The sequence below is a fragment of the Bubalus kerabau genome, chromosome 19 (assembly GCF_029407905.1).
Source record: "Bubalus kerabau isolate K-KA32 ecotype Philippines breed swamp buffalo chromosome 19, PCC_UOA_SB_1v2, whole genome shotgun sequence".
NCBI lineage: Eukaryota > Metazoa > Chordata > Mammalia > Artiodactyla > Bovidae > Bubalus > Bubalus kerabau.
The window spans coordinates 47998071-48024246 of NC_073642.1; the positions used below are offsets into that span (position 1 = coordinate 47998071).

Genomic DNA, 26176 nt, shown 5'->3' on the forward strand with positions numbered 1-26176 from the left:
ATTCTCCAAGCCAGGCTTCAGCCATATGTGAACCGTGAACTTCCCGATGTTCAAGCTGGTTTTAGAAAAGGCAGAGGAACCAGAGATCAAATTGCCAACATCTGCTGGATCACTGACAAAGCAAGAGAGTTCCAGAAAAACATCTATTTCTGCTTTATTGACTATGCCAAGGCCTTTGACTGTGTGGATCACAATAAACTGTGGAAAATTCTTCAAGAGATGGGAATACCAGACCACCTGACCTGCCTCTTGAGAAACCTATATGCAGGTCAGGAAGCAGCAGTTAGAACAGGACACGGAACAACAGACTGGTTCCAAATAGGAAAAGGAGCATGTCAAGGCTGTATATTGTCACCCTGCTTATTTAAGTTATATGCAGAGTACATCATGAGAAACGCTAGGCTGGAAGAAGCACAAGCTGGAATCAAGATTGCTGGGAGAAATATCAATAACCTCAGAGATGCAGATGACACCACCCTTATGGCAGAAAGTAAAGAGGAACTAGAAAGCCTCTTGATGAAAGTGAAAGTGGAGAGTGAAAAAGTTGGCTTAAATTTCAACATTCAGAAAACAAAGATCGTGGCATCTGGTTCTATCACTTCATGGGAAATAGATGGGGAAACAGTGGAAACAGTGTCAGACTTTATTTTGGGGTGGCTCCAAAATCACTGCAGATGGTGACTGCAGCCATGAAATGAAAAGACGCTTACTGCTTCGAAGGAAAGTTATAACCAACCTAGATAGCATATTGAAAGGCAGAGACATTACTTTGCCAACAAAGCTCTGTCTAGTCAAGGCTATGGTTTTTCCAGTGGTCATGTATGGATGTGAGAGTTGGACTCTGAAGAAAGCTGAGTGCCAAAGAATTGATGCTTTTGAACTGTGGTGTTTGAGAAGACTCGTGAGAGTCCCTTGGACTGCAAGGAGATCCAACCAGTCCATTCTGAAGGAGATCAGCCCTGAGATTTCTTTGGAAGGACTGATGCTAAAGTTGAAACTCCAGTACTTTGGTCACCTCATGCAAAGAGTTGACTCATTGGAAAGGACTCTGATGCTGGGAGGGATTGGGGGCAGGAGGAAAAGGGGACGACAGAGGATGAGATGGCTGGATGGCATCACTGACTCAATGGACGTGAGTCTGAGTGAACTCCAGGACTTGGTGACGGACAGGAAGGCCTGGCGTGCTGTGAATCATGGGACCACAAAGAGTTGGACATGACTGAGTGACTGAACTGAACTGAAATGAAGCTGAAGTGGGGGCTTCCCAGGTGGCACAGTGGTAAAAAATCCACCTGCCAGTGCAGAAGACATGGGTTCAATCCCTGGAGTAGGAAATGGCAACCTGCTCCAGTATTCTTGCCTGGAAAGTTCTATGGACAGAGGATGCTGGTGGGCTATAGTCAATGGGGTTGCAAAAAGTGAGTGCTTGTGAGTGCCTGTGTACTCAGTGCATGACTGAGCACACGAGAGAGAAGCTGAAGTAAGAAAGCGAGCTATAAATGTGGTAATGAAAAGTAATATAGATATCAGGGATGAGGTAAAGTCAGCACTCAAGAGTTAGAAATTAAAAACTAAATGAAGAGAGATGTTACATTACATCCAGAAATACAGAGGTGAAAACCTGGGACAAGTTGCAGATAACAGTATGTTTGTTATCAAAAACAGGTCAGAGAGTCAAGACTTAAGATTCTGAAGCAATTGATAAGGTGTTGCCATGGGGCACGCAGAAACCTTGTGTACTGCAGTCCATGGGGTCGCAAAGAGTTGGACGCAACTGAGCAACTGAACAGCAACAGTAACAGCAGGGAACTGGGGGCTTTTCCTTACTGGCTCTGCTCCTTGGCTTATCCTTTTACCTGTTGAAGAATCTTTGTACTTCATAAACTGAAGAATAGCATAGGGCCTAATATTAATAGATGTCTTCTGATATGCCTCTGGAGACAATTTTTGTTGTTTTGATACTGTTTTCTATAGCTGTAATTTTCTTTAAATTACTTTAAAAGTCATAGGTGCTAAAAAACCTGGTCTGTTAATGATATTATCTAGTGATATTCCTTAGTGTCCATTTATAAAATTTTATAATACCTCTTCCATATTTGGGGGTACTAATACCAGCCTATTCTAGAAATGTAGCATGATGAACATCTACAGCAAATCAGGTGTTTTGAAATTTCAAGAACCAACAAATAACCTTCAGATACATATAATTGTTAAAGTTTAAAACAGAATATAATGAAATATCATAGATATGTAATTATGATAGCATATTTTCCCAGTTTATGCCCTCAGTGAATTTAAAAGTAATTGACCAAAAATGAATATTTTCTGGTTTAGCATTCAGCCACCAATAGACAACGTCCAGGAGTGTATGACTGGCTATACCTAATTTCAGCATATATATGTGAAGTAAGCCAGAAAGAAAAACACCAATACAGTATACTAACGCATATATATGGAATTTAGAAAGATGGTAACAATAACCCTGTGTACGAGACAGCAAAAGAGACACTGATGTATAGAACAGTCTTATGGACTCTGTGGGAGAGGGAGAGGGTGGGAAGATTTGGGAGAATGGCATTGAAACATGTAAAATATCATGTATGAAACGAGTTGCCAGTCCAGGTTCGATGCACGATACTGGATGCTTGGGGCTGGTGCACTGGGACGACCCAGAGGGATGGTATGGGGAGGGAGGAGGGAGGAGGGTTCAGGATGGGGAACACATGTATACCTGTGGCAGATTCATTTTGATATTTGGCAAAACTAATACAATTATGTAAAGTTTAAAAATAAAATTTAAAAAAAATAAATAAAAATAAAATTAAAAAAAAGAATTTCTTCTGAAAGAATGAGTGCTTTGTGAGGGGTACCTTATTTATGTTTCTCTATTTTATTTTTATTGTAAAACTACTCTTCTGCCTCAAAAGGATTTTAAGTGTGACAAATTAAAGAAGGCATCATAAACAAGCAGGTGCGATTCACCTGCTTTTTAAAATTGACGAATTGTTTCTATTGGAAATAATAAAGTACTGGTTTCAATCAGTATTTGTGGTCATTGATCTGATTTATTGGTTAAGAGAGTTTGTTTTGTTCACTTGTCTATGTGTCATTTTCTCCCCGGAATTTTACTATAAATCAGATATACACTTTTCCTTTGAATGGCTATCTAATAGTTACAGCTTGAGGTAACTAATTTTTATGAGATAGCCAAGCTTTTCAAAATATTCTGTAATTTATTATACATATCTGATGAAAGGTAAGTTAAAAATAATTCTCCTTGTATTATTTCCCTTTTAATATGATGATGCTGATTATCAAATAATAGCTAACATTTATTGGTGTGCAGACAGTAGGCCAAGTACTTTGTCTTCATTAATTCAGTTAATCCTTGCAGCAACTCAAGTAAGCAGTATTATGTTTCCATTTAACAAAGTCTGAGGCATGGATGGGTAAAGTAACTTGCCCAAAGTTATGTGTTTGGTAAAGACGGGATTCTAACTCGGTCTAATACCAGAATCCCATGCACATTATCACTTCACTGTAATCAGTTAACTTACCATATCCTGTTTTTCATATTCTAGAAAAAAAAGGAATGTATAAAATAATAACCTAAATCAGTGGTTCCCAGCCTTGATTTTATACTAGAATCCTGTGATCATACCCAGGGATCTTGATTTAATTAGTATAAGGTGAACCTGAGCTTTAGGATTTTTAGAAACTCCTCAGCTGATGTAGACGTCCCAGCTGGCTAAGCCGGTAAGAATTTGCCTGCAGTGCAGGAGACACAGGTTCAATCCCTGGGTCAGGAAGATCTGCTAGAGAAGGGAATGGCAACCCATTCCAGTATTTCTTGCCTGGGAAATCCCATGGACAGAGGCTACAGTTCATAGGGTTGCAAAGATTTGGACACGACTGAGTGGCTAAACACACACACAGCTAATGTACACTTAAGGTTGTAAACCACCATCCTACTCTGCTGTCTGACTGGAAATGGAAGCATTAATAGCAAGATCACCCTGTACATGTTTGTCTGATTACAATAGGAGTAAGGTTAGTAAGTGCATGTTTAAAGCTACGAGACCACTTATTTACAGAAAAATACTCTTTTGATCTGTATAATATGTAATGATGTTTTAAATATCATATTTTTATTTTGTTTTAAATGCAGACATAACCCATAGTTACCTTGAACAAGAGACTACAGGCAGAAATAAAAATACCCAGCCGGATGAGCAACTGCCTGTGAATTCTAAGGAAAGCATGCATCAGAAATCCAATGAATTAGTTAATGAAGCTACATATGAGAGCACAGAACTGCCAGAGCAGAGATCAAGGAATTTTCAAGTCGTCAGCCGTCATCCAGGTGACGAGACAGCTTACTGCACTGCAGGAAAATCCAAGTGAGTGCTAGCACCCTTAGATTTAGAAAGTAACAATTGGGAGAACTTTTCCTTCCTCTCTTCTTCCCTCTGTTGCTCCCTTTCTTTTTGATGTGGCCTAAATTTGATGTATGGTTAACTTATTAGAATTTGGGGAGTTTTCTGCTATTTTCATTACGTTAATATAATGTGTCTAAGTCACTGAGTGAAAAAGCACAGGATGAGCCTGAATGAAGGTCATGAGGATTTTTTTTTAAATTGTTTTGTTTTCGTTTGTTTGGTCCTGAGGTTTTATATTTTGTTGAGTATTGTTTTAAGTGACCTTTCATTAAGGATCTGGAAATAACTATTACATTGATGAAAATGGTATATTTTTCATCAGAACCATAACCTGGCAGCTCCACGAAAAGACAAGCCCAAAGATATATTTTGCTTTTGGTAGCACTGTTCTTCATTTAAATAAGTTTGACTTCTTTTAGAAGGGTCATCTACTCTCCCGTTTACATTCCTTGACATTTTACATTTTGTAGTTTCTACCCATTCACTACCTACCTATTTAATGAAGAGCTTTGCATTTGTGACACCTGTGACTTTTGCCTGTAAGAGTAAAATACTTTTATAATTAGTCATGTACTATGAAAATATTGCTACATTTAAAGATTCTCAATGACTGATTTATAATTATATTGAAATATAAATATTGTATTTTTAGTCTAGACAAAATCATATTTATGGAATACTTTTTAACAGAGTTTTATGTAGGAATACCTGTTTCTATTTACTTAAAAATTATGAAATAGGTATGTTAATGAATATTGATATATAATGAAGTAGATATGTTAATATGTTCCACCCTCTTGGCAGTCAGTTATAGTCTTATGAAAGTGCAGATTGGAGTATATTTTTGGAGAGTAGGGATGAATGAAAAGGTGATAAACTTTATAACCACATAGGAAAGGTAAATAGTAGAGATTGGGCTCAAGTCATCTACTTTTTCCTTCCTGTCCTTTATAGTACTTGCTAACAAGTTAATTATTGTTCTCAAATAACATGCACATTGTCAAAAATTTATTTTGCTTACCCATAAGTGTTACAGGAATAGGTTTTCATTTTTAATATGCTGTGATTTTAATAATGAAAATATGATATTCTGTCATTTATAATGAAAAATTATTTGTTGTTCCCAGTTTCAGAAAAGTAAGAATGTATCTGGAGTCCAGACCAAAAGTATGAATTGAATTAATATTCATAACCCTTTAAAAACTGAATTCTTTAATTGTACTGAACCGTGCATCTCTAGAGAAGGCAATGGCAACCCACTCCAGTACTCTTGCCTGGAAAATCCCATAGACGGAGGAGCCTGGTAGGCTTCAGTCCATGGGGTCGTGAAGAGTCAGACATGACTGAGCGACTTCCCTTTCACTTTTCACTTTCATGCATTGGAGAAGGAAATGGCAACCCACTCCAGTGTTCTTGCCTGGAGAATCCCAGGGATGGCAGAGCCTGGTGGGCTGCCGTCTATGGGGTCGCACAGAGTCGGACACAACTGAAGTGACTTAGCAGTAGCAGCAGTACATCTCTATGGTGGTGGTGGTTTAGTCGCTAAATTTTGTCCAACTCTTGCAACCCCACAGACTAGTCCTCCAGGCTCCTCTGTCTGTGGGATTTCCCAGGCAAGAGTACTGCAGTGGGTTGGCATTTCCTTCTCCCCAGGATCTTCCTAAACCAGGGATCAAACCTGGGTCTCCTGCATGAATCTTTATAGTTATTACCAAATGTTTTTCACAGATTTAACTCTTTCTTGTGAAATTGGTGTATTAGTACCTCTGTGAATTTGTGATGTTTATGCTTTTTCATCCATAGTATTTTCTTAAGAGAAATTTTAAATTAAGTAATTTTACATATTTATTGTTAAACTTGTTTCACCTGTTTGAAGTATAAAATGTATAGATCCTGTAGAGTGAAAATTAGTGTATATTGTTTTAATAGTTTTCTTCATTACAGCATCATGGACCACAGAAGTAATGATTTGCATTGCGAATGTACAAATCCTTGTCAGGTTACTTCAGATTTAAGTAAAGAGGAGACAATAGCATTGCTTCTAAAAGAACTGAACATTCTCAAAGCAAGCAATAAAAAGGTACAGTATAGAAAGTCTGATAATTGTAGAGCATACTTTTAGTTATTGGCCTTCTAAGTTTGCTTTGTCACTCATCATAATTCAGTTTTATTGTATATTTTAATCCTGTAACAGTAGCTTTATGCCGTTGCCATACCATGCCATTCAGGGTATGATTGAATTGAGACATGGGCTATGAAGAGCAGTTTATTTTGTTTCCTGCCTTGGTGGCTTGCAATATCACTCGCTTTTTCATAATCTGTAGTATTTAGCATAGGTGCCTATAAAATTCAAGTTTTACTTCATTGGTTTCATGTTACTTTCTTAACTTTTTTTCTTTGTAGTATCTGTGCCCTGTATTTCACCTCAGTACTATATGTAAACTTTAAAGTAGCAAGGCTTGGAAATATTGTCATTTACCTTGTGTTATCTTATATTGCTGTATTTTGTCCAATCTAATTTGTCATGTCACTTCTGACTCTTTTTCTAGTTACATTCCTTTGAGCTTTAAGTAATGTTATTAAATAATGTTCATTTTCTATGCTTGCTGTTTTTTTTTAACCTCTATATACTTTTCTGATTCTAATATTCTATTTGTTTGACCTAATCAAACTGAAACATGATGTTAGGAGTGTTGATCATGTCTGATGGAAAACAACACAAACGATAAAAGCCGAGGGAGAAATTAAAAATAAAACATTTGGAAGGACTCCATATGAAAGCATGAGATATTTTCTGTACTTTCATCTAGCAGTTATTTATTGCATACCGATTGTGAATCAGGTGCCAGTGCCAATTTAAATGGAAGTTGATGGCATAGCATTCTCAAAGGGAGATTTGTATCAAATATTAAGATTATTATCTTAATTAATTTTGTTTCAAAATATTAGAATTACTAAGAGAAGCTGTAATTTGTGGTATCCTTTATTTTATTACAATGGTCCCTTCCAAGCCTTTTGCTTTAAGACAAAAGAATTTATCAGATTGCTTTTTGTCACAGTATATTTAATAATAATAATGTTCCTTCTTTAATTTCATTTGCCTATTAAGTGTATATTAAAATGTTTTTATAATTTTTATATCATTTCAGGTAATTATTATTTTGTAAATTATCTTAAAACCTTAAAGATTGTTTTTTCCCAAGAGTTATGTATTCATAAAGTTAATATGTTATTCTATAAGGGTTTAGAGAAAGTAAAAATTAACACTGGGATTAATTATATTTGTGCAAGGGATATATTCGTAAGAATCCATGTTTTCCTCAATGTTTTTTAGCTTCAAGAAAAACTGAGTAAAGAAGATAAAGAACACAGAAAACTGAAGCTTAAACTGGAACTCCAAGAAAAAGCAACAGAAGCTCAAATTGCTGGAAGGACAGCAGGTATTGCATATGAGTATTAACATATGGCATTAAAAATCATACGCAAAGCTGTTATCTGATGTGGCTTGGTGAATACTAGCATGCTAACTTATTTGCCAAAGGAGGGAAAGCTCTGGCTCTTTTTTTTTTTTTGGGCTGCTTAGAAAATAGGTGGCTTTAACATCCTGGTACTGGTATTAGTGAGAGCTTTACCTGTATTCATACTGATTTGGGCATTAAATGCATTGTTAACACCATGTCAATCCAATCACAAAAAGGTTGTTTGTTTTGTTGGAAGGGCCTGAACAAACAAGGGGAAATAATGATTACCAGTGCCTCTACCTTTCATCCCAGCAGTTCAGATACCACTTATTGTTTTAGCTTGTTGAGAGGAAATACTTCTTTGTATGAAGATAGTCATATATTCATTGCCAGTGGAAACCTACATTTGATTCAAAAATCTGTTTTGTGAAGTTAATTTTCATCTGATGACATGGATGATGATGAAGATAATGTATTCCCTGAAAAGATTAAAGTAAAAGATTGCCTGAGTTTAAGATTATAAATGACTGCCTAAAATATGTTTTGGAGTCTATGTTCATTCACAAGTCTTTGTAAGGAGAAAATTTTTTAAATGTGTGTGTTACAGATATGGTCAGTTATCTCTGATGGACTCTTTCTCTTCCTTTCTCTCCTTCCCTAAATCACTTTATAAATCACTTAACCTGGTTGCCTTATATGAAAGAATTCTGGTATTTTAGGTCAGAGATACAATTAACAGGTATAATACGTCTTTAAAACATTACTGTGCAAAGTAGAACATCACTAAGAAAATATAACAAAGATGAGAAATAAATATTCCAGCCAAATACCAGATATTTGTTTTTTGATTAATGTTAAACTACTGTGAATTTTTTGTTTCTTTTTTAGTGAGCAAATATGAAAGTAATGTATTTTAAGGCAAATTAACAGTATGTTAAAATGGATAGTTCAAATATAAATTTAGAACACTTAAGTTTCTTGACTTTTTATAATCAAATATGTGTACTAATTGCTAGAATGGTATTATAAGAAGTACATCTGTTTTTAGTGTTTGCGTTATAATTTAGCTTTGTATATGTCTTTCAGATATAATTTATTAACGTTTAAGCCATTGTGATTTATTGAAAATCATGAATTAATATGTCTACATAGCTCATTTATCTCTTAGAGGGGAAAACTGATTAAGCATATTTACTCTTTAAACTTTTGTATAGTATAGCTAATCGTATACTTTAAATATTTATTTATTGGTATATATTTAAGGATTCCCTATGACTAAACAGTATGAATCATGCCTGCATAAGATGGAAAGAATTTTATTGCTTTATGATTCTTGTTAATCAAATTTTCTCATTAATGACAAAATACTTTAATGTTGAATGTTTGAAAGATCTTTAGGATATTTCTATAATGTCCTAAGTTGATGAAAATGAAAGTGCTATATAGTTTCTCTGGAACTAAGTAATACTGTTTTAAATCAAAATAGTCCATATTAAAAGAAATACATGCTAAAAAATCTGGACATTGAAAATTGCAAATAGGATACAAAAAGATACATCTATAGTTTTTTCAAATAAAATGATAATTAAAATATGTGATATTCTAAGGAAATAGCCATTTTCTTTAAGTATATGATTTGTAAATATTTATATAAATAAGAATATTTGTATCAGTGTCAGTTATGATAGCAATAAATTTAGGTACATTTATGGTATGAGACTTCATGCAATAATTTAAAACCACTTATGAAGAATATTTAATGATATGAGAAAAACTTTATGACTCAAAGTTAAGTGGAAATTAGGGAGAAGCTGTATTCTTGATATAATTTTTGTTAAAAAACTATTTATACATATATGTAATATAAAATTAGAGTCAAATTTTGGTTTTGTGAATGGATGTGTAAATGCTTCAGTTACCAGTTTTCTGTCTTTTTGGTTTTTTTGCAGTGAGCGTGGATTAGATTTACTATTAGAAAAAGTAAATGTTACTTTTAAAAGATGTGATTTTTTTGTTGTTGTTACTTGCTGTCTAATCTTAAAATCATTGCTGCAATAGGTTTGACACATAAAGATTATATAAACCAAAATTCTATGAAATCCATGTAATGGCTTTGATCAAATCTTGCCATTTTACCTGTGCTGTTTTTCTTGTCTTTCTGATTTTCCCCTTATTTATTTTTATGTCTCTATTATGTAACATATATGTATTAGTTCATCTTATCTCCCCCCCAGTTGATTGTGTAATTCATAAGAATAAGAATCTTGTATAATCAAAACCATATAAAAAAAAACGTTCCCAGTACTCTGTGAGACAGATTGAAGCAATGGGAAGACTATAAGCTTTCAAATAGATGGACTAAGGTTCAAATCATAGCTTTGACCCTTAATACCAACCATGTGCCTTTGGGCAAGTTACTTATTAGCCTCTCCCGGTTTACTTTCTTCCATGTCAGATGTAAATATTAACTAATTTACCAGATTATTTTAAGGATTAGAGATAATGTATAGAAGCACCTAGGGTATAACTGGTACTCAGTAAATTGTAGCTAATATTAATATTTGGTTACTTTTATCTTTATGAATTTCTTAAGCCTTTGATAATGTCAGAAGTCATGATAATATTTTTATTCTGTTTAAATTTCAGTTAGAATTTATAGTTTACTGTTAATAGATTTTAAGAGGGAAATAAAGAGAAAAATAAAAGAAGAAGGTTTGGAAACCAGGATTGGATGATGAGAAAAATTCCTGAAAAATGTATTATCACTAATACATTTTACTTAAATGTGGATCTGAAATGAAATAGGATGCACAAGGTTTGGGTTTCAATCTGGTATATACTTATGGTAAACCTTCATGTAGACTGTTAGTGTTTCCTTTGCTTCTCTGTTAGTTTTTAATGTGAATAATGTACTATCATTGTAAAGGGATTTCATGGGTTTGAAGTGCAGTTGTATCCTGTATCTTGATAAAATCTCAAATGGTTGACTTTTTACCTTCCCCTTCTTTTTTGACATCAGCAGCAGCAGCATCACCACCATTAGTAGGCATTTAATTAGAACTATGCTGACTTCTTTAAAAGTTAAACAAGAAATATTTATTGAAGGGTTTGTATGTACTAGACACTGTGCTAGGCACTAAATATGCATCAGCAAATAAGACAGATTTGGTATTTCAGACATGTCTTTTTGTTTGCAGTCACTTCTTATTCATAATACGTCATTGTAGTAGATGGTGGTAAATGCTTACTTAGACTTTGGATTCAGACCTTTGTTCTAATCTTTTTACTACTTATCATGTGTAAGTGACAGCCTCACTAAGATTTGGTTAAAACCTACTTAATAGGTTGCTGTGACATTTAAGTGAAATAATGTTTATGAAGTAGTTAACCCATTAGAAAGCACTCAATAAGTGGTAATTATGATGATAAGGAGATGATATTAGCATCTTGTTTCCTTAAGACTTCTTGATCTAATAGGGGGCATATCAATGTAGCTAATATAAATAACTATTTCATAGTTACTTATATGTAGTTTTGTTTTTTATATTCCTTGTTAAAAATATATATTTTATTTACTTCATTTTATCCACATAGATTTTAGTTTTCCCTGACATTTCAGAATGAACTTTCTTTGGAAAGTTTGAAAATATGAAAATTTTAAAAATCTCTACCAAAAAGAAAATAAAGGAAATATATGCTACGTAGGTCTTACTGTGTTTTAATTCATTAAATTATACATGTGGATAATATGATGTAAATTATTGGCATGTATGACCTTCAGATACTAAGAGATATTTCAGAGAAGCACAACTGAAACATTGTCCTTTAAGTATCTTTTCTCATCTAAATAAAAGTGATTAAATCACAAACACTTCAAAATTTCATTTATTTAAATTGAGTTTGACAGAGATAGTATTGTATTACCTTATTTGCATTCACTTAATTTAATTTCTCTTAGGTGAGTGATGTTATTACTTTTAAAAATAATTTGTTAATAAACCTTTCATTTTTCTGAAACAATCTCAGTGAACATTTTTTAGTGTTTAATGTCTTAATTTTTATTAACCTATTGCATTTATAGTATACAGATGATGTGTGAATTTTTGCACAAAGAATATTTAGTTTTTTTAAGTTATTTTTGTGACATTTAGAATATTTATATTTCTTTAAAAGCCTTATTATTTTTCTATTTCTTAAACCCTATCTTTAGAATCTCTCCTCTATATGTTATTTTTCTTTCTTGCATGTCATCCATTAAAGATTAGCTGTGGAAGGTTGGAGCATGGAGAGATTATGAATGACAGAACAACTGCTGTAGAATAATAATCAGTTTTTGGTATTTAATGCTGTTTGACTTTTGCAGACACATTTCTTATTAACCTTTGGTACAAAGAGAAATCCAGGTTCCTGATATCTCATGGAGAAGATGAATTTGAGATCCTCTTCCAATTAAACTGAAATAAGGCCAATATTGGGTTTTAGCCAAAAGAACTCCTTAGTTCCTTATATAAATCTATCTATTTCTTAGTTACATTTTACATATAATTCGGTGGTTATGTAGTTTGCTTATTAGTTAGCATACCATACTGATTCTGCAAGCATTTAATCTACCTTATCTCGGTAAACAAATTCTTTTCTGTGCATCCAAATTTAGACTGCTAGTAAAAACAATTAAGTCTTTCTTATTACAGAGAATTCTCATTTATTTTTGGTAGAGACAAAATAAGTTTATTGTCCAAAGCATCAGAACATAGAATCCCTGAAATATGTAACTTATGTTTTTCTATTCAGACTAATATGTAAATGTTAAAAGTGTAGATATATCATCTACTGTTGTAGCAAATATATTAAGATACCCATCTAATTAACACATAAAAATAAAAATTGTTGTAAGAAAATATGTACATTGTTCTCTTGTAAAAAAATTATTTGTTACTATATACCGTATCTCTGATGATGCTGATCATATAATGATTAAGAATAACAAGAGTCATTTAGTTTGGTATATCAGAAGAACAGAAAATAACATACTATTACTTTTAAGAAATAATACACATTGGAATTCCATTTCTCTGTATATATAATGGGCATTGGACTTCCTAGGTGGCACTAGAGGTAAAGAACCCACCTGCCAGTGCAGGAGAAGAAAGAGGTGCAGGTTCAGTCCCTGGGTCAAGAAGATCCCTGGAGGAAGGCATGACAACCCACTCCAGTATTTCTGCATGGAGAATCTCATGAACAGAGGAGCCTGGCAGTCTCCACACCATAGGTTCACAAAGAGTTGGATACGACAAAAGCGACTTAGCATGCACGTGTGCATAGGGCATTAATAAAATATGCTAGCCTTTAATCTAAAACTTAAATGCTGTAACAGTATTAATATAATGATACAGAGGATGAGATGGCTGGATGACATCACTGACTCAATGGACATGAGTCTGAGTGGACTCCGGGAGATGGTGATGGACAGGGGGGCCTGGCGTGCTGCGATTCATGGGGTCTGAAAGAGTCGGACATGACTAAATGACTGAACTTAACTGAACTGAACCGAACACCACATATATCTCTGTTGCATATTTATTAATTTGGAAGAAAAAAGGATTTCAAGAATATGGCTAGTTATTTCAGATTAAAACAAAAAGGTCCATATCTGTGAAATGCAGCAAGTAGAAATATTGATAGAATGCAAATTATATTACTATCTTTGGCTGTAGAATCCTTTGAGTATTAAAATTGTAATGAGAGGTAGGTCAAATAATGCTTACAGGTAGAGTATGGCCAATTTTATAACCTCCCTCCCTAGAAAAGTTTGTATTATTCTGGAAACAACAAAATGAACATGAGAAAACAAAAACCATTATACATAACAATGACCAACAATTGGAAATATTTTACCAGGTATGGCATGCTATGGACTTTAGCATGATATCAAGCATTTGAGAGCTTATCATGCAATTTGGGTATTTAAAACAAAAATAACAAAAGACTTCTCAAAAAATGATTCCTGACTTTTTGCATATGTTTAATTCATTCTAAAGAGGAAAATGTTTAGGTAACAATTATAGTTCACAGAATTTTCCCATTGGTATCTATTAAAATTTAAAGTGTATATTCTGTGCAGAAAATAGGTTAAATACCCCTTAAAATTATATTACAAAAGTGCATAAAATAATTGATTTTAATACTTCAGAGATAAGCTTATCTCTTTCACATTAAAAATTGTAGCTAATATCAGATATATTGAAGGTTTGACTGTAAAGATCACATTTTTAGGAAGTGTTTTATATAGTCTTGGCATTATTTGTACTAAATACATGTATGCAATGATGGCAGGTTTTGCCAGAAAGTTGATGTTTTAATAGTTTTGCTCCTTAAACTTAGTATTTTGTATAATTTTCTAATTACTCTTTGGCAGTTTCTATACTCTTGGGAAGTATAAATTTATAGCAAGTTTACAGAGGAAAATTTTAAAACATAGTAAAAAGCTTAAAAAGCTGATTTTTTAAATTTATTTATTTATTTTTTTTACTGGAAAAGGTCAGTTTTATTTATTTATTTTTATTTTTTTTTTAATTTTATTTTATTTTTAAACTTTACATAATTGTATTAGTTTTGCCAAATATCAAAACGAATCCACCACAGGTATACATGTGCTCCCCATCCTGAACCCTCCTCCCCCTTCCCTCCCCATTTTTAATGTAGTAATCATACTTGTAGGAATTTTCCTAAGTCACTGTCTATGTACATACATAAAGATTTGCATAGCAAGATGTTCATTACAGTGTCGTTCATATAGTGAATAATTGGAATTGGTGTAAAATCTTATTTTAGGAGCATCCTGGTTCAGTCAAATATGTTATGTCCTTATGATAAAAGTCTATTCTATTCTATTTTATACCTTTGACGAATACTAAAGAATATGAAAACATGTTCTATTTATCTTAAATATACACAGAAAGTTACAAAACTATGCAAAATATTTCCGTCTCCACATTTTTACGGTGAGTGTATTATTTTTCAATCAAAAAAGGTTATTTACAGAATAATCGTGTTAAATGTTGAACATTTACTCCAGTTTTAGAAAAATAATATTCTGGTTTATTAAAGAAGTTCTGAAGAAATAAGTTGAATTCAGCAATGTAATGCCAAGAACAGAACCATCAAACTACTTGAAGTATGTTGGTTAGTTCCCTAGTGGTGTGTGGTATTTACCACCTGTGTTTAATTTACAATAAACAACTTATGCCAAGAAAGAGAAATTATAAATTTTAAGGAAATTAAGATATAGTGTAATATTTGTGGTTCTGTGATGTATACATATTGTGATTTCATAAAACATTAAATATTATTTGCAAGGAATTCATTTAACCTCATGTAAAGCAATAATAAAAAATATTCATACAATATGAAATTTGGTAATCTTTAACCAAACTATTACCTATATTTATTGCTTAGAATTTTGGAATTTGAATTATAATCAGTGATTATTTCATATGTTTCAAATTCAAATCCTAATGATTTCTTCTTCCCTCTCTGCTGTTCAGCCTTTTCTATTTAAATAACTACCTTGAGGATGTTAAATGGATTCTTTTTCTTGGGAAATGTCTGTCTTCCAAATTATGTTATTTAGAGAATTATGATTTGATGTTTAAACTAGAATGTTTTCCAATAAACCGTCTTCTACTATATTTTAAAAGTAGTTTGAGAAGTGTAGAATATGGGTTTGTCAATAGACGGGTTCTACTAAGAAAATATGTACTCTGTCTTGACTCAATAAACTCATACTTAGTATGGTTCAGCTTCTTCATATTTACTTTTGCCCATATTAGAAAACAATTAGCTTACTAAACAAATTTGAGTATTTAGGGGTGGGGACTGGGGTGATCCTCTCTGAATCTTTCTCATTTGACTAAGAATTATAGGATATTTGATAACCATGTTTAAAAATGGAGATATCCAAATATTATTGTAAACACCCAATGATTTGTTTTACCTACAATACAAGTATTTTACTTGGTTGGCTTACATAGTAGCTAATAATATTTGTTAATGTAATTTAACTGCTGTGAACCTTTACTGAACAAATATTGAAATTTATTCAAGTCAAAGAAAGAGAATCTCTAATGACTTTTGTTAAAGCTTCTATTTAATAGTTAAGGAGAAAAGTTTGTATGACATACGAGATGCAATTAACAGTAGATTTTACATTTAATAAAAAGAAAGAAGCATACGTATTTGCTTTATTCATTCCATCATAATTTGCATTAGAGCTGTGGGTGTTTAATGAGCAAATTCCAACTAAAATGCTATATTGATTTTCTAGTGAACTTTGTAATAGTCATCTACCTTGGAAAAGCTCTGTGTTTACAATTAAGTTTTCTTTACTAAAAATGTTTGAGAGTTGCATATTGATTCTTTAAAAGTACTGAATTCTAGAAAAAGAATCAGGTTTTTCATAATCAACAAATTTCACATATAACCTAGTATAGTTGTTGAAATTATCATTTTGTAATACTTTTGGGAAACTTTTCATAACATTTATATAATGCATAATCAGATTTTGTGTGCGTGTGTGTTTTATGGTATTTAAAATTTTAACCTTAGAATATTCCTTTAAATGCACACATTATTCATATATTTAGAATTGATACAGCATTATAGAGGAAAAAAAACGGTTTCTCTTTATCACATAGGACCAAATAAACTCTTGATGTAAAGCATTTATCCGTAAGCATAGAGATAGTGAAAGTCACTCAGTTGTGTCCAACTCTTTGCGACCTCATGGACTATAGAGTCCATGGAATTCTCCAGGCCAGAATATTGGAGTGGTAGCCTTTCTCTTCTCCAGGGGATCTTCCCAACCCAGGGATCGAACCCAGGTCTCCTGCATTGCAGGCAGATTCTCTACCAGCTGAGCCACAAGGGAAGCCCAATAATGTATTAAGTAAGTGTGCTATTTACCCCATTAGATTTTAATAAAGTGGAATTAAGCCACTGAAATAATGTTCTAATGTCACAGTAAGTTGGGAATTGCTGAGGCAAGCCACAAATATCAGGAAGCAAACTAAAGACAGGTGGGCATGAAAGAACTCTGATGGTCATAAGGCAACCAAGTATGTTAAGTAAGTCTATGCAGATGCTGAATATAAGAGTTAATATTTTGGAACTCTGGGGTTTTCATGTTGTCATTTAGTCACTAAGTCATGTCTGACTCTTGTGACCCCTTGGACTGTAGTCCATCAGGCTCCTCTGTCCATGGGATTTCCCAGGCAAGCCTACTGGAGTGGGTTGCCATTTCCTTCTCCAAACTAGACATTAAAAGCCCTTAATAGTCACAGCCTTACCTTTTCAATCAAGTGTTATTGTATATAAAGTAGAACACAGCTTACATTAAATGTCACTTTATAAAGATCTCATCACATTATACAGAAGTGATAGAAGCCTGTTGCATTAAAAATTTAGTAAATAGTGCTTTGGGACTTTCCAGGTGGAGCTAAGTAGTAAAGAACCCGCCTGCCACTGCAGGAGACAAAAGAGGTTCAGTCCTTGCATCAGGAAGATCTCCTGGAGGAGGGCATGGCAGCCTGCTTCAGTATCCTTGGCTGGAGAATCCCAGGGACTGAGGAGCCTGACGGGCTACAGTCCACAGGGTGGCAAAGAGTTGGATACAACTGAAATGACTTCGCACGCACACAAATTGTGTTTTGACCTTTTGATATGCCAGAATATTACAGGGCAGTAAAACATACATGTTAATTGGTACCTAGGTCACTGTTTAGCATCATTTTATTCATCTTATCTGACCTACAAATTAGAAGTATTTTATAATGTAAAAATTAAAAAATATCTTAGAGTATCATATTTTGTACAAACGTGATTTTATAGTATATTGTATTATATAGAATGTGTTCTGAATAAAATCTTACTCAATTCCCATTTGTTCTTTTTCCATATCAATGAAAAAGCCTAAAAAGTAAGAAATTTTGAAATGATTATAGATAGCAATGATCCAAATTAATCAAAATTGCATTTTTAATGTATCTAGAAATGAAGCTAAATTGTGAGACTGTGGGTTGAAGGTGGTGATGGTAGTGGTGGCATGGATATAATGTTTGTTGAGAAAGCTCTATGACCAAGAGCTTTTATATATCATCTCATTTCATTTTCCCTAATAACCATAAAATGATGGTATTCTATTCATTTTATACATCTGAACTGTGACTAAAATAATTTAAGAAATATAAAAAAAGCCAAGTTGCCTAACTTTATGGTGATAACACCTTGGATCTGAATCAAAGCCCATATTCTTCATAATATCTCATATTGTTTTCTCTAATCCCTTTCTAGGATTGTATACAACTAACGAGATTGTATACAGCTAACCAGAAATTATATACAACTAACGGGGAAATAAAATTCACTATTGTGTACTACATTATAGGCAAAAGTTTTTTTCAAAATAGCGTAATGAATTGATGCATACAAGCAGAATAGTATGGCCACAAACAAGCAGTTAACAGTAATGATATAGACTTAAAAACTATATGAAAATTATACTCGAAAGTAGTAGATCTTCCAAAAGCGATGTTTATAGCAAGAATTTCTTAACTTCATCTAAACTGTTGTTTAAAAGCATTTAATTTTATGCATGTGGATATCCAATTGTTCTAGCACAATTTGTTATGTAGTTTGCTTATCCATTCATCTGTTACCAGAAGTCTGAGGTGTTTCTGAGTTTTTACTATTATAAATAAAGATGCCATGAATATTTGTGTTTAAGTCTTTGCATGGACATAATCTTTAATTTTTTGGGGGGTAAATACTTTTGAATGGAGTAGCTGAATTTTCTCTAATGACTGAACATGTTGAACACCTTTTCTTGTGCTTATTACCATCAGTATATCTGATAAAAAGTCTTCAAGTTTTTTTCCCAATTTTGTTTCTTTTCCTTGTTATTGAACTTTGACAGTTTTTAAAATTACATTCTAGATGCAAGTCTTTTATCATATACATACTTTGCAGTTATTTTCTTCCAGTCTGTGGCTTCTCTCTTTTTTTTTCCTTATCAGCATCTTTGAAGATTGGAAATTCTTAATTGAATTAAATTGCATCATTTTTTTTTAGATTTCACATATAAAGGATAAGGTATAGGTTTAATGTGCTAGTTATATTTTTATAACATACATTAAAATGACATATAACTATTAAAAATGTATTTCACATCCTATATTGTGTGAACTGCTGACCTAGAAGAAATATAATGGTAGAGGATGCAGGAAGGTAGGCTAGAACTAGACTCCAGTTTTCCTTAAATGTTGGACTAAGATTCCCCATCCCCCTTGGAATCGATGTGGCAGCAGGAAGAAGAGTAACCGGTTTTCCTCAGAGTTTTATGAAGATTATCTTTTGATAGATGGAGGGGTACCTTAGTGAAGTCACCTGTCCTGTTTTTCTCTCCTTGAAAATTTGATACGTGCTTAAGTGTTTGTTATGAATTGAATCAGTTTTCTTTCTCTTTTCTGTTGCCCTTGCCTTAATTCAGGATTTCATTATTTCTCACCTGGACTCATAAAATCTAATGTTGGATTAAGGGGCATGTACAATCCAACAGCTTTTCTCTGATTGCTGTTTCAGACACTCTGAATGCTAATCTCTGGGTTTTCCCTCTAAAACACAGATCTGATCAATTTGTGCCTATTTTTCTAGAAGTCATTTCTCTAGGGTGGCATATTTACTTCTGGGTAGCTTTAAGTTCCGGGAGTTAGTGATGGACAGGGAGGCCTGGCGTGCTGCGATTCATGGGGTCACAAAGAGTCGGACACGACTGAGCGACTGAACTGAACTGAACTGAGCTTTAAGTTTCAGGGAAAGGGTTATTCTTGCGGGTTATTGATGTGAATTCTTTCATAGATCACTCCTGTGTCTCTCTATTGGAATCTGCTTCCATGTTGCCCCACCTATGAACAATTTCTCACCCGGAAGCCAGAATTCCTTTTTAAACTTATATGTGAGTCTGTCATTTCCTTGCTCGTAAACCTCCATTGCTACCATCATATTTTGTTGTTTAGTCTCTAAGTCATGTCTGATGCTTTGTAACAGATCTGAATTCCCTGCTATGACTTGCGGTGTGATCCCCAAGAACTCTCATCCTCTCTCACTGTGCTCCAGTCATATTGATGTTGTTTCACCAATATTCTAGGGCCTTAGTCGCAGTTTTTCTTCAACTTCATCTACTTTCAAATATAAATATGGTTTTCTTCCTTTATTTGAATGTACTGAAATGTCACTTATTTAAAAAGATCTTTTCTGACCACTCTTTCTAAAATAGTCTGCTCTAATCCACATGTACCAAATCACTCTCTTTTCTATGTATTTTCCTTTAAAGCAATATGTCTCCATACCTACCTATCTAATTTTTGGTCTGTTTTTCTCACTATTGTCTGTTTTCCTGTAATGGAATGTATACTGCAGGGTGATAAGGACTTCTAGGACCACTATATTCATATTCCTTAAAACTGGATTGATGACTGCCACAGGAACTATATAAATATTTGATGAATTAATTAATTTATTGAATATTTATCTTGCCTCAGGCTCAGCTTCTTAGAAATGGTTGTGCCTTTTGTTTTACCATTGCATGTTCCATTTTACACTCTATTATGGAAAAGATATAGTTGATTTTTTTCTCAGGGTTTCTTTTTTACTCCTTATATTTTAAGTAATAAAAAAGTAACTATCTTGGTTAAAAGTATATTAATCTATGACAAATCTTGGTACAAAACTCAGTATTCTGTGACCTAAAGGAATGTTTCAAATGTCTTTCCTAAGTTTATTTTGTGGTTTGACAGTATAAATAAATGTGCTTCAGTGATATAAGTATTTGAGTCCCTTTCTAAAATTGCAGTGACATTTTAAGTAATGTAAGATTTCAAGTAGAAATTCAGCTTGAGAAATGACAATTTCAGATAACATATGAGCTCCTTCGATAGTGCTGCAGAAATTTAAATGAAGTCATTTGTATTGTAATCAATATAAATGGTGCCTCTGGAGATGTGCTGTGCTAAACTAGTGTGCACCCATGTCCTCACCTCTTTCCTCTCCTTTGATCATCTTACTGAGGTAACTACTGTCCTGAACTTGGTGTTTATCATTTTCATGTTCATTTGAATATTTTTATTAATTGTGTCTATCCACAATAGTTAGATTTGCTTTATTTTGCAACTTCCTGTATTTTTCAGATTTTCATTTTTGAGATTTGTCCATTTGTCTATAGTTAATTCATTTTATGGAGAAGGAAATGGCAACCCTCATTTTAAACCCACTCATTTTAAATGCTGCATTGTATTCCACTTTTAATGTATAGAAATTTATTCCTGCTCCAATTATTCTACATTAGGTTATTTGTAGGTTTTTGTTATTATATAATGTTGAGATAAACATTTTTATACATGCTTCCTAAACATTTTTATACTTCTTTCCTTGTGCTCATGTGCAAGAATTTTTTTTTTTTTTTTTTTTTTAATTTTATTTTATTTTTAAACTTTACATAACTGTATTAGATTTGCCAAATATCAAAATGAATCCGCCACAGGTATACATGTGTTCCCCATCCTGAACCCTCCTCCCTCCTCCCTCCCCATTCCATCCCTCTGGGTCGTCCCAGTGCACCAGCCCCAAGCATCCAGTATCGTGCATCGAACCTGGACTGGCAACTCATTTCATACATGATATTTACATGTTTCAATGCCATTCTCCCAAATCTTCCCACCCTCTCCCTCTCCCACAGAGTCCATAAGACTGTTCTATACATCAGTGTCTCTTTTGCTGTCTCGTACACAGGGTTATTGTTACCATCTTTCTAAATTCCATATATATGTGTTAGTATACTGTATTGGTGTTTTTCTTTCTGGCTTACTTCACTCTGTATACTAGGCTCCAGTTTCATCCACCTCATTAGAACTGATTCAAATGTATTCTTTTTAATGGCTGAATAATACTCCATTGTGTATATGTACCACAGCTTTTCTTCACAGAGCTAGAACAAATAATTTCACAATTTGTATGGAAAAACAAAAAACCTCGAATAGCCAAAGCGATCTTGAGAAAGAAGAATGGAACTGGAGGAATCAACCTACCTGACTTCAGGCTCTACTACAAAGCCACAGTTATCAAGACAGTATGGTACTGGCACAAAGACAGAAATATAGATCAATGGAACAAAATAGAAAGCCCAGAGATAAATCCACGCACATATGGACACCTTATCTTCGACAAAGGAGGCAAGAATATACAATGGATTAAAGACAATCTCTTTAACAAGTGGTGCTGGGAAACCTGGTCAACCACTTGTAAAAGAATGAAACTAGATCACTTTCTAACACCATACACAAGAATTTTTCATGTGCTTCATACCAAAGAGATTAGCCAGGTTATAAACCAGGCACAGCTTCAGCATTGCCAAATTGCTCTTCAGATGGTTATAGAAATATATACGCCTATCTGCAATATATTTGAGTGTTTCCGTTATTTCACAAGCTCAATATTTTTTATTATTTAATGTTTTAATTTTTTATTTTATGGGTATGAAATGGTATCTCACTTTTGCAGTAGCTTTAAAAGAATGTTTTCTCAAGTGGTTAATTGACGCTAATTCAGTTGAATAAAAGAATTTTTTTTTTTATTTTTGCTAAAAGTATGCATTTTCTTCTGTATTCTCTAATTTTGAATTATGTATTTTGGTAGCTCTGGTTGAAGAGGTGTATCTTGCACAGAAAGAACGTGATGAAGCTATTATGTCTCGACTGCAGTTAGCCAATGAGGAGAGAGATGAAGCAATTGCACGAGCCAAGCATATGGAAATGTCTCTAAAATTGTACGTATGCTTGTAAAACCACATATGACATCAGGAGCATTTATAAAGTGCATGAATTATGTGATGGTTACATGTTCAAAAATGTTATAATTACAGTGGTAAATTCCATATCCCCGGGCTTTCTCTAGGACTTTTGTCATGCTAGTAGTTTTCAGTCACTAAACGAAAGGCAGAGAGGGATGAAGAAAGGGAAACATTCAGTAAAGTGACTTTATTTCTTCACAGTGCTGTTGCTGATGCCCTTACTCTGCTTTCTTTTGTGACTCCTCTTTTCTTCCTCTCCTTATTATTATCTCCTTCTTGATTTATTTCAGCTCTCTGGGTTTTTTTTAACTGCTTTCTGCTTGCTGTGCTCATTTATAGTCTCCAGTACTTTTTACTTCTTTTAGTTGTCTTAAACTTAATGACACCTGAAATAGGGTAGAGCCTGAGAATCTACATTTCTAGCAGGCAATCCAGGTGATTCTGATATAGAGAAATACTGGACCACACTTAGAGAAACTTGGGTCAGGAAGATCCCCTGGAGAAGGGAATGGCTACCCACTCCAGTATTCTTGCCTGGAGAATCCTATGGACAGAGGAGCCTGTCAGGCCATAGTCCATAGGGTCACAAAGAGTCAGACATGACCTAGCAACTAACACTTTCACTTTTTTAGAGAAACAGTGCACTGGAAAGAAGTACTTCAATTTTAATGTGCACTCTAGTCATGGGAGAATATTGTTAAAATGCAGATTCCTGATAGACAGGTCTGGAGCAGGGCCTGAGATTCTGCCTTTTGCCAAGCTCCCAGATCATGCAAATGATGCTAATCTGAGAAGTCCACTTTGGGTAGAAAGCTCCCAGATCATGCAAATGATGCTAATCTAAGAAGTCCACTTTGGGTAGAAAGGCCCTAGAGCATCTATAGACTATAATAATGTAGTATTTTATGTTGATCCCTCCGTATATTTATTGAATGTTTCTTTTGCCCAGCGTTGTTGTAGACTCTCTGAGGGATCACAGTCAAATACTAATTAAAACATGGTGGGAAGTTCCCTAGCAGTCTGGTGGTTAGGACTCTATGCTTCCACTGCAGAAGGCACATGTTTGATCCCTGGTTGGGGATCTAAGATCCCACAAGCCACATGGTGTGGACAAAAAAGCCAAAAACGTACAAAAAAAGTGGTGGTTTATTTGATAGCAAGCATTAAATAATTAATATTGCAGTGCTCAGGTTGTGACTAGATAGCATGATTTGGTTTTGTTTATATTATTTTTTGTTTATGTTTTTTGAAGGCTCATTCAAAAAGTAGATAGACTCGTTATAAACATTAAATTCACTGTCAAATAAAAATAAAGGAAAAAATATTAGGTAAATTCTACACTGCCAATAGGGAAACATTATTCCAAACATTTTTCTTTGCTTATATAAACTACTGTCTGAAAGGATAGATGGTTGATAATTGAATAGATGCTTGCAACATGCTAAGTTGCTAAAGTTGTATCCAACTCTTTACAGCCCTATGGACTGTAGCCCGTCTGGCTTGCTGTCCGTGTAATTCTCCAGGCAAGAATACTGGAGTGGGTTACCATTTCCTTCTTCAGAGGATCTTCCTGACCCAGGGATTGAACCTGCATCCCCTGTGTCTCCTGCATCACAGGCAGATTCTTTACCACTGAGCAACCAGGGAAGCCCAATAGAATTAATTTGATAAAAATTAGTTATTTTCTACATTCTGTTTTATATGAGAGGCATTATATTATCAAGGTGAAGAGCATAGATTCCACACCCAGTTAACTGTCTTTGAATTTTGACTCTGCTTCTTAGCTGTACAACCATGGACAAACCATTCAGTTTCTGGAACTACAAAATGTGGAAGTAGTGGCTGTTTTTATATTGGTTGTTATGAGGACTAAATGATTTAATAAGTATTGAAAAGTACTTGTAGCAGTTCTGTATAAATATTACTTGAATTTAAGAGTAATAATCAGTTGTGAAACTGAAGAAAACTTTGAACCTGAGGCACTGTTTTCTCCCAGAGATTGAACCCAGGTCTTCTGCATTGCAGGCAGATTCTTTACCATCTGAGACACCACGGAAGCCCCATTTTCTCTTAGTAAGATATATCAATTCCCTAAGGATCCTTTTAAATTTAAAAAAAGAGACCGAAAAACGTTCTCATAAATATTTTTTATGTAGTGTTTTAGTTAAACAATATTCAGCTATAAAATAGTTCATAAACAATATTCAGCTATGAAATAATGACTCAGCTATGAATAATAATTTTAAACTCCTTTTTTTATTTTTCTTTATGAATTCTACTTTCCAAAATTTTATCAAGTTACATTGGATACAATAGCCAAAGTGCTTCTCTGGGTTTAACCTTAATTTTCTAGTTTAAAGAACTAAGAATCATTGCTGGAACTTTTATCATATGTGGCATTTTTATACCTGAGTTCTTTTTTTATTTTATTTATATATTTTTCTCTTTATTATTATTATTATTATTATTTACTTTACAATATTGTGTTGGTTTTGCCATACATCAATATGCATCCGCCACAGGTGTACATGTGTTCCCCATCCTGAACCCCCCTCCCACCTCCCTCCCCATCCCATCCCTCTGGGTCATGCCAGTGCACCAGCCCCAAGCCTCCTGTACCCTGCATTGAACCTGGACTGGCGATTCGTTTCTTATATGATATTATACATGTTTTAATGCCATTCTCCCAAATCATCCCCCCCTCCCTCTCCCACAGAGTCCAAAAGACAGTTCTATACATCTGTGTCTCTTTTGCTGTCTTGCATACAGGGTTGTCGTTACCATCTTTTTAAATTCCATATGTATGTGTTAGCATACTGTATTGGTGTTTTTCTTTCTGGCTTACTTCACTCTGTGTAATAGGCTCCAGTTTCATCCACCTCATTAGAACTGATGCAAATGTATTCTTTTTAATGGCTGAGTAATACTCCATTGTGTATATGTACCACAGCTTTCTTATCCATTCATCTGCTGATGGGCATCTAGGTTGCTTCCATGTCCTGGCTATTATAAACAGTGCTGCGATGAACATTGGGGTACATGTGTCTCTTTCCCTTCTGGTTTCCTCAGTGTGTATGCCCAGCAGTGGGATTGCTGGGTCATAAGGCAGGTCTATTTCCAGTTTTTTAAGGAATCTCCACACTGTTCTCCATAGTGGCTGTACTAGTTTGCATTCCCACCAACAGTGTAAGAGGGTTCCCTTTACTCCACATCCTCTCCAACATTTATTGCTTGTAGACTTTTGGATCACAGCCATTCTGACTGGCGGGAAATGGTACCTCATTGTGGTTTTGATTTGCATTTCTGTTATAATGAGTGATGTTGAGCATCTTTTCATGTGTTTGTTAGCCATCTGTATGTCTTCTTTGGAGAAATGTCTA

At 34.0% G+C, this 26176-nt stretch overlaps 1 protein-coding gene across 9 annotated transcripts in view; it reads left to right on the forward strand.

Annotated features, from left to right (window-relative positions):
• The window catches only part of MIPOL1 (mirror-image polydactyly 1), a 336828-nt gene that overhangs the window by 79545 nt on the left and 231107 nt on the right, over positions 1–26176 (forward strand). For all 9 annotated transcript variants that reach the window (XM_055556697.1, XM_055556692.1, XM_055556694.1 and 6 more), the window contains 4 exons: positions 4169–4400; positions 6384–6519; positions 7774–7879; positions 22643–22772. In XM_055556697.1, the coding sequence (XP_055412672.1) occupies positions 4169–4400; positions 6384–6519; positions 7774–7879; positions 22643–22772 (604 nt within the window). The remainder of the gene's footprint in view (positions 1–4168; positions 4401–6383; positions 6520–7773; positions 7880–22642; positions 22773–26176) is intronic.